The following is a 14,386-nucleotide window of genomic DNA, read 5'->3' on the forward strand; positions in this document are numbered from 1 at the left end:
TTGGGGGTAAGATATCAGCTATGATCAAAGGAACAGAGTTTATAACCTAGGTGGAGATGGTGAGCAATAGCATGAGTGAAGGAGGCCATGCAAGTTAGCAAGTCCAAGGCAGATGGACACATAGAAGTCTAGTGTCAAATGATACTCACGAATGTGGAGTTCTCATGACCAAGAGGCAAGGGGAGTACACATCTATGGAGATGCATGGTTTGGGTCACTCTTCAAGCAAGAACTTGCTTATCTGATGCGGGGAGTTCAGTTAGCTGACAGCTTACAGCTGTGCCTTCAGGACCCATCTTACCTTTTGAACTGAGGACATGCTCTTCCTGGGCAGTCTCTGCAAAGGACTAAGTGTGATGGAAGCACTAGGACCTGGTAATTTCTGCCAAAGGTGGGACCGCTTTATGGACGATCTTTGCACTGGAGCTTTTTGTTAGGCTAGGTGAGACTTCCTCAGAGTCAGTCCAAGGCTCTTCCTACCCCAAACCTCCTTCCTTCCCCTCTCCTTTCGCAGGTGTCAACCCTGCATTGTAGCCTGAAGGATTTCCCTGCCTATTTCTGCTCCCTTTTCCCTTTTTTTTCCCATAGGTAAATAAATAAATTACTTGCACTTCTAACTTCATCCGGAGGTCTGCTTCCTTGAAAACTCAACTGATACAGGGGATTGGATGGGTGGTGGTGCCATTGTTCTAGGACACAGCCTGAACAGAGCCAGGCTGGTAAGATAAATCATCAACTGGGGGCTTTGGCTTTTCTGATGATGGTAACTTTTTGTTTGACCCTGGTTTGAATGTTAATCCCAGAGAGTCCAAAGACATAGTTTACCTATGGGGTCCTCATAGTAAGCCCTGGTCAATAGAAAACTAGAATAGACAACAAGTGAAAGAGAGCAGGAGAATCTTTATTCTTCTCCATTCATAAAACTTGTGCCCTCCTGTGAATATACTGAAAACCATGGAATTATGCATTTTAAATTGGTGACTTGTGTACTCGGTGAATTATACCTTGATAAAGCTGTTATTAAAAAATTGTGCACTTCCAAACATAGAAGTAGTACTAAGGTGACTGTACAGGGAAAAAAGCAATAAGATAAAGAGAGCAAATAGCATCTTCTTCATTTTGGTCACATATAAGGATATTTCATAATTTTTCTTAATGGAATCTGCAGAGAGGGCCAGAAAGTTCATAAAGCTCTGGAAAATATTCGTTAATATACTTCTGAACTTCTAAGACATAGTAAAGAGCTCGTGTATTCTTTGAAATGATTGTTGAAATGAAAGACATAGCACACTAAGAAACCTACCTCCCAAAGTTCCATAATTTGAGGAAATGGCAATTGAATAGCAGGTATATTCCTTGATTTGACCAGCCCCTATGGGGTGCCTACTCTATCCTAAAGTGTAGACACAGAGATAAATAAGTCTGATCTCTGCCCTTGAGTTGCTCACAGCAAAGTAGGGGCTTTTAAACAGTGTAGGATATTGGGAGGCACACTGCTGTGACTGACAGGGAGAATGTTTGCAAGAAAAAGTAGCAGACTCAAGTGAGTCTCAACTACCTATTGATGTACAGCAAATTAGCCTCAAAACTTAGTGCCTGAAACCGTTGATTATCTCAAGGTTCAAGAGTGGCTTAGCTGGGTGTTTCCAGCTCAGGGTCTTTCATGAGGTTGCACTGCAGGTGTCCAGTGGGGTGGAATCATCTGAAGGCTCAGCTAAGGTGGAAGGACTCGAGGTCACTCATGTGGGTATCAGGGGGAGACCTCCGTTTGTAGTCAGATGGGTGTCTCCATAGGGCCACTCACCACATGGCAGCCAGCTTCTCCCAAAGTGAGTGACGAGAGAGAGAGAGACAGAGGGACAGAGAGGACCAAGATGGAAGTCCTAATGTCTTTTATAATCTCAGTAGTGACGTGCTATCCCATCTCAGTGTAATACCAACCAACCCTAGTAGGATGTGGGAAGTGACTACACCAGGGTGTGAATACCGGGAGGCAGGCATCATTGGGGCCGTCTTTGAGATTGACTACCATTCTTGGTCAGGGGCTGGGGTGGGAGGAACAGCCAGACTTCTGTGTGTGCGTCTTCATTTATGTGAATGGTGCCATCTGATGTTTTGCAGTGTGCAACATACACAACGGTACATGGTGGCCCAAGTGGGAAAGTCAGGGGGATCTGTCCTCAACCCCTTCCATTCTCCATTAAGAATTAATTCACTTATTCATTTGTGCAACAAGCATTTGTTAAACACCTGGTGCATGCCTCTGTGTTGGTGCTATACTAGGTAGTGGGGTCTTCGGGTTTCAGCTCTAATGGGGCTTCAATTTTCCCACAGGGTTCTTAAATATCTAAGACATTCAGAGGGACCACAGGGTGCCTATAGCCCCTTTCAAACGAGGCTGTAAGCAAAAGATTATTGTCTTTTATCCCATTCTCTCAGGGTCCATTATTAGTTTGGTAAACAGACTAATAATGATATTTTGATATTTCCTCTGAGGGGTACAATCCAAATGTTTAACAACCCCTGATCATTGGGTGCCTAATGAGAATAGAAGTTGCGTAAACAAGCAGCAGCTCTACCAGGATGACGCGTTTTGCTGAACTCCAGCCCAGTTATCCCCAGAGAGGTCTTCTTCATCACCCCTCTAGTCAAACTAGGAAACTAATGCTACTCACAAAGCTGGCAGTAACAAAAGTTATAAGAAGAGACCTACAAAAACATTCCCATTTGCCAATTCTAGGGGGTAAAATGTAGGCTCTATATTAAAGCCTAGAAATAAGAAGTGTAGGAGAGGAGGGAGTGAGTTCACGTTGATGCATGGATGGACCAGAGCAGGAAATCGAAGGAAGGTGAGCTATTTGTTTTGGAGACCAAGTTTAAGTCTCAGGGGAGAGGAACTGAGAAAATCAAGTAAAATCTTTTTTTTTTTTTTTTTTAACACTGGACTCATGCTGAAGTGTCCTGACGTTCACAGACTCTAGAGCCAAACTGCTGATCCCAAATCCCAGATGTGCTGTGTGATTGTGGGCAAGTGATTTCATTCCCCTGCTCTTCAGTGTTCTCATCTGTCCAGTGGGAGTGACTGTATGAAACCAACCTTATGGGGTGTTTGTGAGCTAGTATATGCAAAGTGCTAGCATTTTGCCTGTACAATTTAAGAACACGCGAAATGCTAATGTTATTATTGAAGAAATTAGAATAATGTCTACCATGCCAGCAACTGAAAGAGGGCAATTTCATTCACTCAACTAATATTTATTGAATATATATCTAGCAATGAACCCCAGCCGACGAACTCCTTCTTTCCAAAGTACTTATATGTAGAGGGGAGAGGGACAGAGGAGAAGGGGAGGACTAAAATAAATAAGTAAAAAGTGTGTTATTTCCGATTTCTTATGATGCTCATGAGGAAAAATAAAGCAGAGAAGGGAGATAGAAGGCGCTGGGGGAGGGAAGCACGTTACAGAGATAGGAAACCGTTGGTTGAGAAATGTTTGGTGCGTTCCATACTAGCAAGGAGACCAGTGCAGCTGGAGGGAGAAAAGAGGGGGAAGTCATACAACGTGAGGTCAGAGGGGTCCTGCCTGGGGTGGCAGTCAAATCGTGTAGTGGCATGTAGCCATTGTAAGGTCTCTGGCTGTGGGTCTAGAATAAGAAGCCACCTGAGGTTTTGAAAAGAGGAGAGACCTATTCTAACCTATGTTGTAAAGGATCACATATTCAACCTATGCTGTGTGTAGGATGGGGGCTGGGGTGTGTGGGGAAGTGGATAGGGGAATTAGAAAGATCAGGTAAGAGGCTGCTACTGAGAGATGATGGTGGCTTGGACCAGGGAATTAGCTGTGGGGAGGGAGATGGGAAGAAATGGATACTTTCAGGATATATTTTCGAAGGCAGGGTTAACAGAATTTGCTGAGGAATTGGATGTAGTGTGTAAAACAGAGTCAACGATAGAAAGGCTCTGAGAGGAGATGTCATATCCCAACCACCTAGACAGTGCCTGGTACTTGACAAATATTCCTTGAATCAGTGAAAAGCGTAACTGTGATTTGTATTATGATGCCCTTCTTAAACTCAGTGAATAGTATATAGCAGTTAAAACATCTACAGATAAATGAAGTCCTGTAGCAACTACAGTTTCAGCATTTGAACAGTGAAGCCTTTTCCAATCCTTTCATAAAGTTAGAAGTTGCCATTTCTGCATCCCTGGCCCCCAGCTGCCAATGACCAGGACTGAAAAAGTCAACCTGGGTAACTTTCTGTAATAGAAGAGTACTTTATTACAAAATAGTCATTGTGAACAATCAGAAACCAACAAGATATACACCTAAGAGTATACAAAAGAGTAGTTTATTTGGAGAAAAGCACAGAGACCTAGGAAATGGGGATTCTGTCATCTATTCTCACCAGACAGTTGCAAAACATACTGAAACACAGTCAATACAATGAGAATATTAATACACATGGATTTCATGAGGTAAAATAAGTTATGTAGACATTTAAGGCAGTCTATGAAATATTTTAATTTGGTAATATTCTAAGTATTAAAAAAATACAATGCATTTTATGTCATCTTTACCTACTAATATATTGCACCATGTGTGAGAGAGAGGTGGCTATATAATCAACGATAAGCCCAGGATATGGTAATTTCTAATCCTCCAGTACATATTTTAGAGCTTAAGGGTAACAGGGCTTGTTGATGTCCTTGACTGATACATAGAACACACCCACGTTTTGCTCAGTGGTGATTCATGGAGCCTAGAAGCAATTTTCAGGGATGTTATAAAGTAATAGTCAATTCTTGAAGAAGGCATTTGATAAAAGATGTTCAGTTCTAGACATATGTACAGATCTCGACTTTCTCCTGTCCTCTGGGGTCGCATGGCTGCTTGAGTTGTGGAGGTGGGGGAAATTTTGTGGAAGCCGAGTTTGCATAGCAGAAATAGGTTTTTCTTTTTTAATGGTTATCTGGGGTGAAGATGATAGGGGGACCTAATGTTTCCTCGGGTCGCCCACAGCACTGCTGCTGTTCTCATACCCTTCAAGTGGACCTTAGGGCAGCATCCCACTCGCTCTGGGAGTGCTGCTCCCCCCCGCCCACGCCCCCCCCCCCGCACTCTCTCCCCAGTATCCCAGGGATGAATGGCTGGAAGCTCTTGGCTCCCACATTTTGGGCCCCGAAGGCAGAAGGACCCTCGTGCTGCAATGCCGGGTTTAGAGGCTGGTTTAGCCTGGGCGAACTTTCCAGGCCATCGCGAAGTTTTCCATCCTGGGTGCACGTGGACACCACGCGTCCGAGTTGCGGTTAGTGTGTCAACAGGGTCAGTCCAGTAGCCACTTCGAGAAAGCTTCGAGGCCAGTGTGAAGCCAGGGCCGCGGTGGCCGGGGGTAACACGCCGCCCCTGCTTCGCCTTAGGGCAACTCCCCTCTCCCCCCCCACCCCCGGCCAGTGTTTGCCTTTAACGCGCGTGCCCGTCAAGGTCCCCACGTCCCCTCCCTCCGGCCCGCCCGGCAGCCTCTGTTTTCCACCCCCGCCCCCTCCCGCTCCCTGTCCCGGACGCTCCTTCTCCATGGGACGCCCCTCGCCCACCCCCGCCGCTGCCCGCTGCCGGGACCCGGCTGTCACTTCACTTTTCCGCGCCGCCTTCAGCCTTCTCGCCCGGCCGCGGGGCCCCGCCGTGCGCGCGGCCGCCGCCGCCCCCTCGCGGCCGCGCGCCCGCGGAGGAGGGGCGGAGCGGGGAGGGGGCAGGGAGGCGCGCGGCGCGGCGGGCCGACGTGGGACTCGCGCTCTCGCGGTCTCTCCCGGGCGGGCACGCGGGCACGCGCAGTCGCGGGCGCGCGCGCGGACGGCCGGGCGGCGGCGGCGGCTCACGGAGGCGGTGGCTCTACTTTCCAGGACTCAGGGGCGGCCACAGCGACAGCCGCGGGCAGCAGCCTCGGGAGCCGGAGCTGGAACGGCCGGGGGCGGCGGCGGCGGCGCCGGGGGTGAGTCCGGGCGGGCGCGGGCGCGGCGGGGACACAGGCGTGGCCGGGCGGTCCGGTGCGCGGTGCGCAGGTCCGGGTTCGGTGACCGGACGGTCCGCGGGGACATCCCGTCACCGGGGCCTCCTCTGCGCCCCTTTCCCCCGCGCCTCCGCAGACTCCTCTCCCCGGGCTGGGGCTCGAGCCCGCGACCTGCGCGGACGCCCCTCCCTCAGGTACCCGCTGGGCCCCCGCCCCGATCCCCCGCTCCCCTCGGTGCCGCTCGGGCCCCGGTTCCCTCCCCGCGCCCCGCGTGCCCCCGTCCCCGCGCCCCCTCCCGCGAGCCTCCTGCCCCGGTTTCTCGCCCTTTCCACCCCTCCCCCTCCTCCCCATCCACCCCTCCTCCTGCCTCTTCCCTCCCTGCCCATCCTCTACCCCCTTCCGTTCTCGGTTCCCCATCCCTCTCCAGCCGCATCATGGAACTAAGTCTTTGCAAAAGTACAGGATAAATGTCACGGTGGAAAGTGCCCGGCTCGGTCTTCTGCTATTTTCACTAATTGCATAATTGCAGCACATGGTGTCTCTCCGGGCGAGTGCAGGGTCTGGCCCCCCCGGGGCCCGCCTGGAGACCCGGTGGGGTGTGTTTGTGTTTGCCCTGGTGTGGAGTGTGTGTTGTCCTGATCTTTTGTGAAGCCCAGCGCTTGTCACAGTTTGGAGCCCAAGCCCATTTTTCTCCAACCTCTTCTCCGCAGCTCCCACTGGCCTGGTTCGAAACTGGATTCTCCCCCCGCCCTCCCCCTCTTCTCCCCCCTCCCTCTCTCTTCTCTCTTAGTGTTTTGATCCTTTTGCCCTTTACCATTTCTAATGAAGATAAAGCGTAGCTTCTTGTGGTTTTTTTCCCACGACCGACCAGAAATGTCCAATCCATCTTCCCTTAAGGAAATTAAGGCCGCTTTAGAAAGACCTCATCCTGTGCTCGGTGGCTGTTAGACCTATTTGCATGTCTTCAAGATTCATCGTCTTGCCTTGTGTATTCTTGAGCGTCTACTCAAATATTTCTATTTAAGAGTAAAAAAGGAAATGCTAGGGTTTACCTTAAGAGTATCTCGCCGTTCAGAAAGATTTTAAGTTCTTCTTAGGTTTTTGTTGTTGTTTTTTTTAAAATCCCTGATTCCTAAAAATGTATGTTTCTGAATAGGTGATAATTCAGTCTGGACCTTGGGAATCTAAATATTTGTGTTTACTCAGTTTGGATGCTCCTTGGCTGTTTAGAGTTTTGTATGTGGGCTGATGCCAATGACGGAGGGTTTCATATAATGTCGTACCCCATTATAGAAAGGTGCTCCCCTCCAGGACATAGCACCTTTTCCTCAAAACTTGGGTGTTCCACGATTATTTCGTGCATAAATATCTCTGCAGGTAAGTGCAAAGCTGGCTATTGCTAGATATTCTGCATTTAATATAAATTATTTTACATTTTAGAAAAGTTTGGAAACGTGAGTGGGAAGACAAATAGCAAGAAATCAGATGACAGAATTATGCGTTTTCCTGTTGTAAAAGCTCAAAGGCACACTTGCTTTTGCAGTTTTATACCGTGAGGTACACTTATAAGGCTTATCTGGACAGTAATCCGGATTTATGGAGTGACTATGGTTGTTTTTATGTTATCAGTAATATTTATAACCAAATCATTTCATTTTTATGGAACATGTGAGTTTCATTTTGGATGTTGCTAATTTCCAAGACTGTAATTTACAATATTGAGTACATAGCTAATACAGGTTTAGGTAATTTGTGTGTTGAAGAAAGAACGATATCTAAACTCTTAATATAACTCGTATTTGAGGAAAGTTCTACTTTACTATTTTATATTTAGAAGCCAGGTTTTACTTTGAGTACAAAGCAAAAATATAAATTTAAGTATCTTAATATCTTTGAAACTATCATGGAAGAGTAGCTCTATGTTTATAATGGTGGGATTCAAGTTTACCTTCACTCTAGATAATTGGATCAAATTAGCTATTTAGGAATTAATGTTAAAAGATGATTTTAAAGCACTGATTTAGAAGATAACATTTAGAGAGTTTTAATTCAGGAAGTTACATTCATTTGTACTTCAGAGAGACAAAACACCAGTCTTGTAACTAATTAAAATGCTTATAGACAGTTTTTTCTCAATAAAGATTAGTTGTCACTTAATTTTTCCCCGTACTTTTTCTGTAAGCAGGCATTCAAAAACCAACAGCCACAGAATTTCCCCTTACTCTTGATATTTGAAAAAGATATGAAAACTTTGTTTCTACAAGTTTCTATAGTGGTTATTCGTGGCCTTGAGCGAATTTATCATCTGTAGGTTAAGATTTGGACAAAATAAGGTATCTTAGGTCAAAAGTGGAAATAATCTTTTTTCCTTATTGTGAAACTGTAGAAATTATACATCTATTTGGGTATTTTAGTAGTTCTCTAGTGAGACTAATTTTAGTCTTCTGATATTCTGGAGCAGTTTCTGAAATTTGGGTTTCAGATTATGGCTCAGATTATATCATGAAGTAGTCTTTTAACTAATTATATATACTTGTGGCATTATTAGATATTATGTAGTTACACATAAATAAAAATATTAAGACGAACGTGTAGCTTGATAACTAATGTAATATACAACTGAATTTCTAGGCATAGTTTATTAAACTGAAGCTGGAGGTTCAATAAAAAGAATTTTATTTAGGTTTCCAAATGTTTGTCATATAATGGATTGCTTCTGGTTTAAGACGTATAAAATAATTTCTCACTCATTTCACATATCTCAAAATATTGCCAGCAGCATTTTGCTGTATCTGAGGGCCTTTCTCTGAGAATTATTCTCTTTCTTACTCCCATGCACATCTGCTCTATCTAACATGCTCTTATATACATACTTATAAGGTTTTAAACTTCTGATATATTTCTTTTACTGAAAGAAGTAAGCTGAAAAAAAAGTCAGTGTTAAATCCAAGGGTGAGAATTTAAGTGAAATAGCAATGAAAGGAAAAAAAAAGCAAGAAATACGTTAGGACTGTTAGAGCTAGATGTGAAACATACTGATATAAAATTTCAGGATTCTATTAAGTGACTTTAGTGCTCATAAAAGATGTCACGGCAGTGGAGACTCATGCTCTCCATTTACAGGGTAGAGAGAAAAGCAGTCAGGGTTCCCTGTGTGTTTCAGGATTCTATTAAGTGACTTTAGTGCTCATAAAAGATGTCACGGCTGTGGAGACTCATGCTCTCCATTTACAGGGTAGAGAGAAAAGCGGTCAGGGTTCCCTGTGTGTTTCAGAGCTGCATGGAGGAGGGGGCCGTTGAGGGTGAGAGGGTGGTGGTGCAGTGTTTGCATGTTGTCTTATTGAAGACGTTCAGGAATTTCTGTTGACTCTTCACCCCCTGTACTTCCTGATTCCTCCTTTCTCTTGCAGTGCTTTTTGGTTTGTGTTACCATACAAATTTCAACCACTAAAGGTCTGTATTAGGAAATCACTTTGATTTAGAGCAAGCTACAAGTTAAATCTTTGGTGATGATGAATTTTAATCATTGTCAGCTAGCTATACATTTGGACCGATTATAGTAATAAAAAACAGTGCTTTATTTGAGATGTTTCTCTTTTACGTATTGATTCTTAATTCTCAATCTGTCAAACACAGTTTTATTTCAAGTCCTGATTTGACTGAGAGTAACATAGTATCTTTTTCAAAAGGAATTTGTCCCATTTATCTGTGATTCTTAAAGGTATATTTTGTGTTGTTAATGTCACTTCTTTTGTTTTTAATTAAATTAATTAATTAATTAATTAATTTGGCTGTGTTGGGTCTTTGTTTCTGTGCCAGGGCTTTCTCTAGTTGCGGCGAGTGGGGGCCACTCTTCATCGCGGTGCGCGGGGCTCTCACTGTCGCGGCCTCTCTTGTTGTGGAGCACAAGCTCCAGACACACAGGCTCAGTAGTTGTGGCTCACGGGCTCTAGAGCGCAGGCTCAGTAGTTGTGGTGCATGGGCTTAGTTGCTCCGCGGCATGTGGGATCTTCCCGGACCGGGGCTCGAACCCGTGTCCCCTGCATCGGCAGGCGGACTCTCAACCACTGCGCCACCAGCGAAGCCCCTAATGTCACTTCTTAAAGGTAGTTTTGTTTATTAAAGAAGAGGTACGGGCTTCCCTGGTGGTGCAGTGGTTGAGAGTCCGCCTGCCGATGCAGGGGACACGGGTTCGAGCCCCGGTCCGGGAAGATCCCACATGCCGCGGAGTGGCCGGGCCTGTGAGCCATGGCCGCTGAGCCTGCGCGTCCGGAGCCTGTGCTCCGCAACGGGAGAGGCCACAGCAGTGAGAGGCCCGCGTACCGCAAAAAAAAAAAAAAGAAGAAGAAGAAGAAGAGGTACCTCAGAAGGTAGCTGCACCATCTCAAGTGGTTATGAGGTGACAGTAACATCGTGAGAGTCTGGGTGTGGGTTTTGTCAGTTTGGGTTTGATTTGTCAGTAAACTCTAAGCTAGCCGGGCCACAAGGGATGTACTCATGGCACTCAAACTCAGAAACTGATTATGATAGAACGACAGTTGCGAAGAGAGGACTGGCACTTTTTTTGTGTTATCTAGGTTATAACAACTTACAATACCTGTGTACCAAGGTATTGAGGAAATTGAGTTGGTAATCAGAGTTGCTTGTGGAGCATTGAGCTCAGGGCACAGGGAATTTGAAAGCCTTGAGGGATATTTCATCAGACTGGGGGGGAAGAAAAAAAGAACCCTTAAGTGTTTCCATAAAGCCTTCATCTCCTGTGAAACATGGTTGCTTGGTATATTGTTGGATCGGCGCTGGCACTGTGATACAGCTCAGTTTTTATCTAGAGTCATGGAGGCCTCTGTGTTCTTCTGTTATCACAAAGGTTACTTTAGACAATTGACTGGTTTAGAGGATTTTGACCTTAGCCCAGCCCGGAGGATGTATTCATGTGATATTGGTGTGAAAGTGTGCCCCATTCCTCTGTTCTTGTGGCTGTTTTTACTAACCTCTGTTACAGCACTTAGCAAGTTGGCTTACCCACTGGGTCAGATTTGTCATGCTTGTGGGACCAAAGGGCCTAGCACAGTGCCTGGTGGGCAGTGGGCCCTCAGGTTTTTTTGCTAACAGATTTATTGCCGTGTAATTCACGTACTGTAAAATTCACTCTTTGAAAATGTGTAACTCTGTGGTTTTTAGAATATTTAGAGTTGTACAACATCAGCATTATCTAATTTAAGAACATTTCATCACCCCAAAGGGAAACTTTGTACCTATTAGCAGCCCTTTCCCATTCTTTCCTCACTCCCAGCCCCTGGCAGTTGCTTATTGACTTTTCTGTCTTTGTGGATTTACCTATTCTGGATGTTTCATATAAATGGAATCATGCAGTTTGTGGTCCTTTGTGACTGGCTTCTTTCACTTAGCATAATGTTTTCAAAGTTCATCCATGTTGTAGCATGTAGATACTATACTTCATTCCTTTATGTGGCTGAGTAATAGTCCATCGTTTGGATATACCAAACTTGGTTTATCCGTTCATCAGTTAGTGGACATTTGAGTTGTTTCCTCTTTTTGGTTCTATGAATAATGTTGCTATGAGCATTTTGTGTACATATTTTGTATCTTTTCATTTCTCTCCTCAGTACACTTTGAATGGATGAAAGAAAAGTTTTGGCAGCTCCCAAAACTGTTTTGTAAAGTGACCAAGTCATTCATTTTATAGTGAGCTTTCCTTGGTTTGTCTAAGATTCATTGTCTCTCTCTTCCTTTTTTTTTTTTTTTTTTTTTTTTTTGCGGTACGCGGGCCTCTCACTGCTGTGGCCTCTCCCATTGTGGAGCACAGTCTCTGGATGCGCAGGCTTAGCGGCCATGGCTCACGGGCCCAGCAGCTCCGCGGCACGTGGGATCTTCCTGGACCGGGGCACGAACCCGTGTCCTCTGCATCGGCAGGCAGACTCTCTACCACTGCGCCACCAGGGAAGCCCTGTCGCTGTCTTCTTGAGGTGCCTTACTGCAGTCCTCCCACAACTGAATAAATGATTTTTAACTCTCTGATCCAGGATCTAACATGTCCACTGAGGCCCAAAGAGTGGATGACAGTCCGAGCACTAGTGGAGGAAGTTCTGATGGAGACCAGCGTGAAAGTGTCCAGCAAGAGCCAGAGAGAGAACAAGTTCAGCCCAAGAAAAAGGAGGGGAAAATATCCAGCAAAACAGCTGCTAAGTTGTCCACTAGTGCTAAAAGGTACCGCAACTATTGTGACCTCTTCGGTTTCAGTATCAATTTATCATCTTAAGTTTTGTCTTTCTCTTGCATTTAGTCATTTATCTGGGATGTGGACCATGAAGTTCATGGACTTTTCTTTCTTCTTCAAGATTACTTCTTTTTCATGGTTTTAACTGTATTCAATATGAACTTTTTGGTATTTAAAGTCAGTTAAACAGCGTGGCAAATTTATAAAGTACATATCCATAGCATGTGTGTGTGCGGGTGTGTGCGTGTGTGTGCGCGTGTGTGTGTGTTTATGTATTGTTAGGTGAGTATGTATAGGAAAATGCATGTAAAAGTGTGATGGTTTGATTTATGGTTCCTTGACCATTAATATTGTATTCTGTTCAGTAGCAGAGAATAAAGAGTGTGAGTCCATTGAAATAGTTACTGGATGGATGGTACTGTATTTCCTACTACTCCTGTTAGTAAAGTGAGAAATGCAGGAGTTTAGTAACAAATGCATCTTGGTTTCAGCATATTAGGCAGTGGTTCAGTCTTGATACAGATTTTCTTTTTCTGCAGAGAATAGCTAGATCTGGAAGGAAGATATTTGAGTGATTCCCTATTGCCACATCAGTTGCTTATGATGATTGGCATGTCATTGGACTCAGCAGACAAATCTGCTCTAATATTGTTACATTACAGAATATCTCTTGGTAAATAATTTAAAGGTGAATTGAATTTAGTAGAATCTTGCCTGGTCCTGTGATGGACTGTTCTTGTTTTAATACCTTTTTTATATCAAATAGGAAGTATAAAGAAAAGCAGTCTAAATTTTAGGCATAGTGGAATGTCTGAATGTTGAATGATAGCTTTATACTTTACTCGGTAGTGTGAATTAGGGGGAACCCATCCCAAAGATTATAAACCATGTGGGCTAGTGGACCTTGTTTCTCTCTGGCCTAGTCAGTCCACAGGATTGGGAAGAAGCTTCTCAGGCCCCTGGCAGGACGTGACTTTCTAGGGAGAGGTGTTAGGGTGACGGTGCGCGGTGAGCAGCCCGCTCCAAGGGACTAGGGTTCTCAGTTTCCCTTTTCCAGACGTGTGCTGCTGACCCCTGACCTCTGTTGAAAGAGCTGTGGGACAGTCAGGTAGCCTTGAACTTTAAACCTTCGAGCCTCTGTACGCGAATATGCCAGCGTGGGGAAAGGGTTCAGTTTGTTTCTGCTGTCACACCGCAAATCCAGGAGGCCTCAGCTGGTGGACCTGGTGGCAACACAAAATGCCCTGCTGCGGGGAAGTGGGGGTGGAGTTAGAGCGGATAAGGAAGGTGGGGTGGAGAAAATAGGGCATTTAGATGAAGGAAAGGAGGTGGGTGTGGGTGGGTAGGAGGTACTCAAGTACAGATTGTGGCCCATGTAAATGGAGAAACTCTAATCAGTCAGTGTCTGATTGGCTCATAATAGCAACTGGTATTACTGCACTGCTGAGAGTAAGAAGGGTCTTTTGAGTTGCTTCCTGGCTGAAAAAAATCCCTCCACTGACAGATATATTCCTGTGAATCTGTGGTTTTCAAACTGTGATTGATGACCTTCCTCTAGATGGTCTCTGGGTGGTTTACGGGACAGTGTCTGAAGTGACTTAGTCACTTACTATTTGTTTTAAATATAAAAATGCTGCTTCACTGCTAATTTTTTAAGTAAAAAACCGCCCCCCCCCAAAACCCAATACAAAAAACTTAATTCTTCCCTTTTCCTTTTCCCCAATTTAGTTGATAGTGAAGGTTAATTTTGTTTCCCCCACCGTCTCTGCTTAAGTTCTAACAACTGAGGAGAACATTGGGACTCACGAGCGAGCGCAGGGACTTAACATCTTTTTAATTCACCACAGTGCCTAACATAATAGGGTCACGATAGTTTTTTACTGGCTGCCTTAGATCTTGAGTGTGTTGTAGGAGTTGGATCTTCTGTGGAGATTAGAGTCCCAGTACTAACGTGTTCAGAAGATCCAAGTTAGAGGCAGTTTCAAAATAAAATTCTAACTTGTTACTATTGATAAATGATTTCTATTCAGATGAGACGTCTTTTCCAAATAGTGTCATTTTGTGAGCCAGAGTTAATCGTCTGGATCCGGGTTTGATTCTAGGTTCTGGCATTTAGTCTCTCTGTGATATTAGATGCATAAT

The 14,386-nt window shown here is 44.9% G+C and overlaps 1 protein-coding gene across 2 annotated transcripts in view; it reads left to right on the plus strand.

Annotated features, from left to right (window-relative positions):
* Positions 1–5,904: 5,904 nt before the first annotated feature.
* The window catches only part of LOC132490817 (ubiquitin-conjugating enzyme E2 E2), a 350,790-nt gene continuing 342,308 nt past the window's right edge, over positions 5,905–14,386 (plus strand). For both annotated transcript variants that reach the window (XM_060099484.1, XM_060099485.1), the window contains exons 1-2: positions 5,905–5,988; positions 12,051–12,234. In XM_060099484.1, coding sequence (XP_059955467.1) covers positions 12,059–12,234 — 176 coding nt within the window. In that variant the 5' untranslated portion in view covers positions 5,905–5,988; positions 12,051–12,058. The remainder of the gene's footprint in view (positions 5,989–12,050; positions 12,235–14,386) is intronic.

This window comes from Mesoplodon densirostris, chromosome 5 (assembly GCF_025265405.1).
Source record: "Mesoplodon densirostris isolate mMesDen1 chromosome 5, mMesDen1 primary haplotype, whole genome shotgun sequence".
NCBI lineage: Eukaryota > Metazoa > Chordata > Mammalia > Artiodactyla > Ziphiidae > Mesoplodon > Mesoplodon densirostris.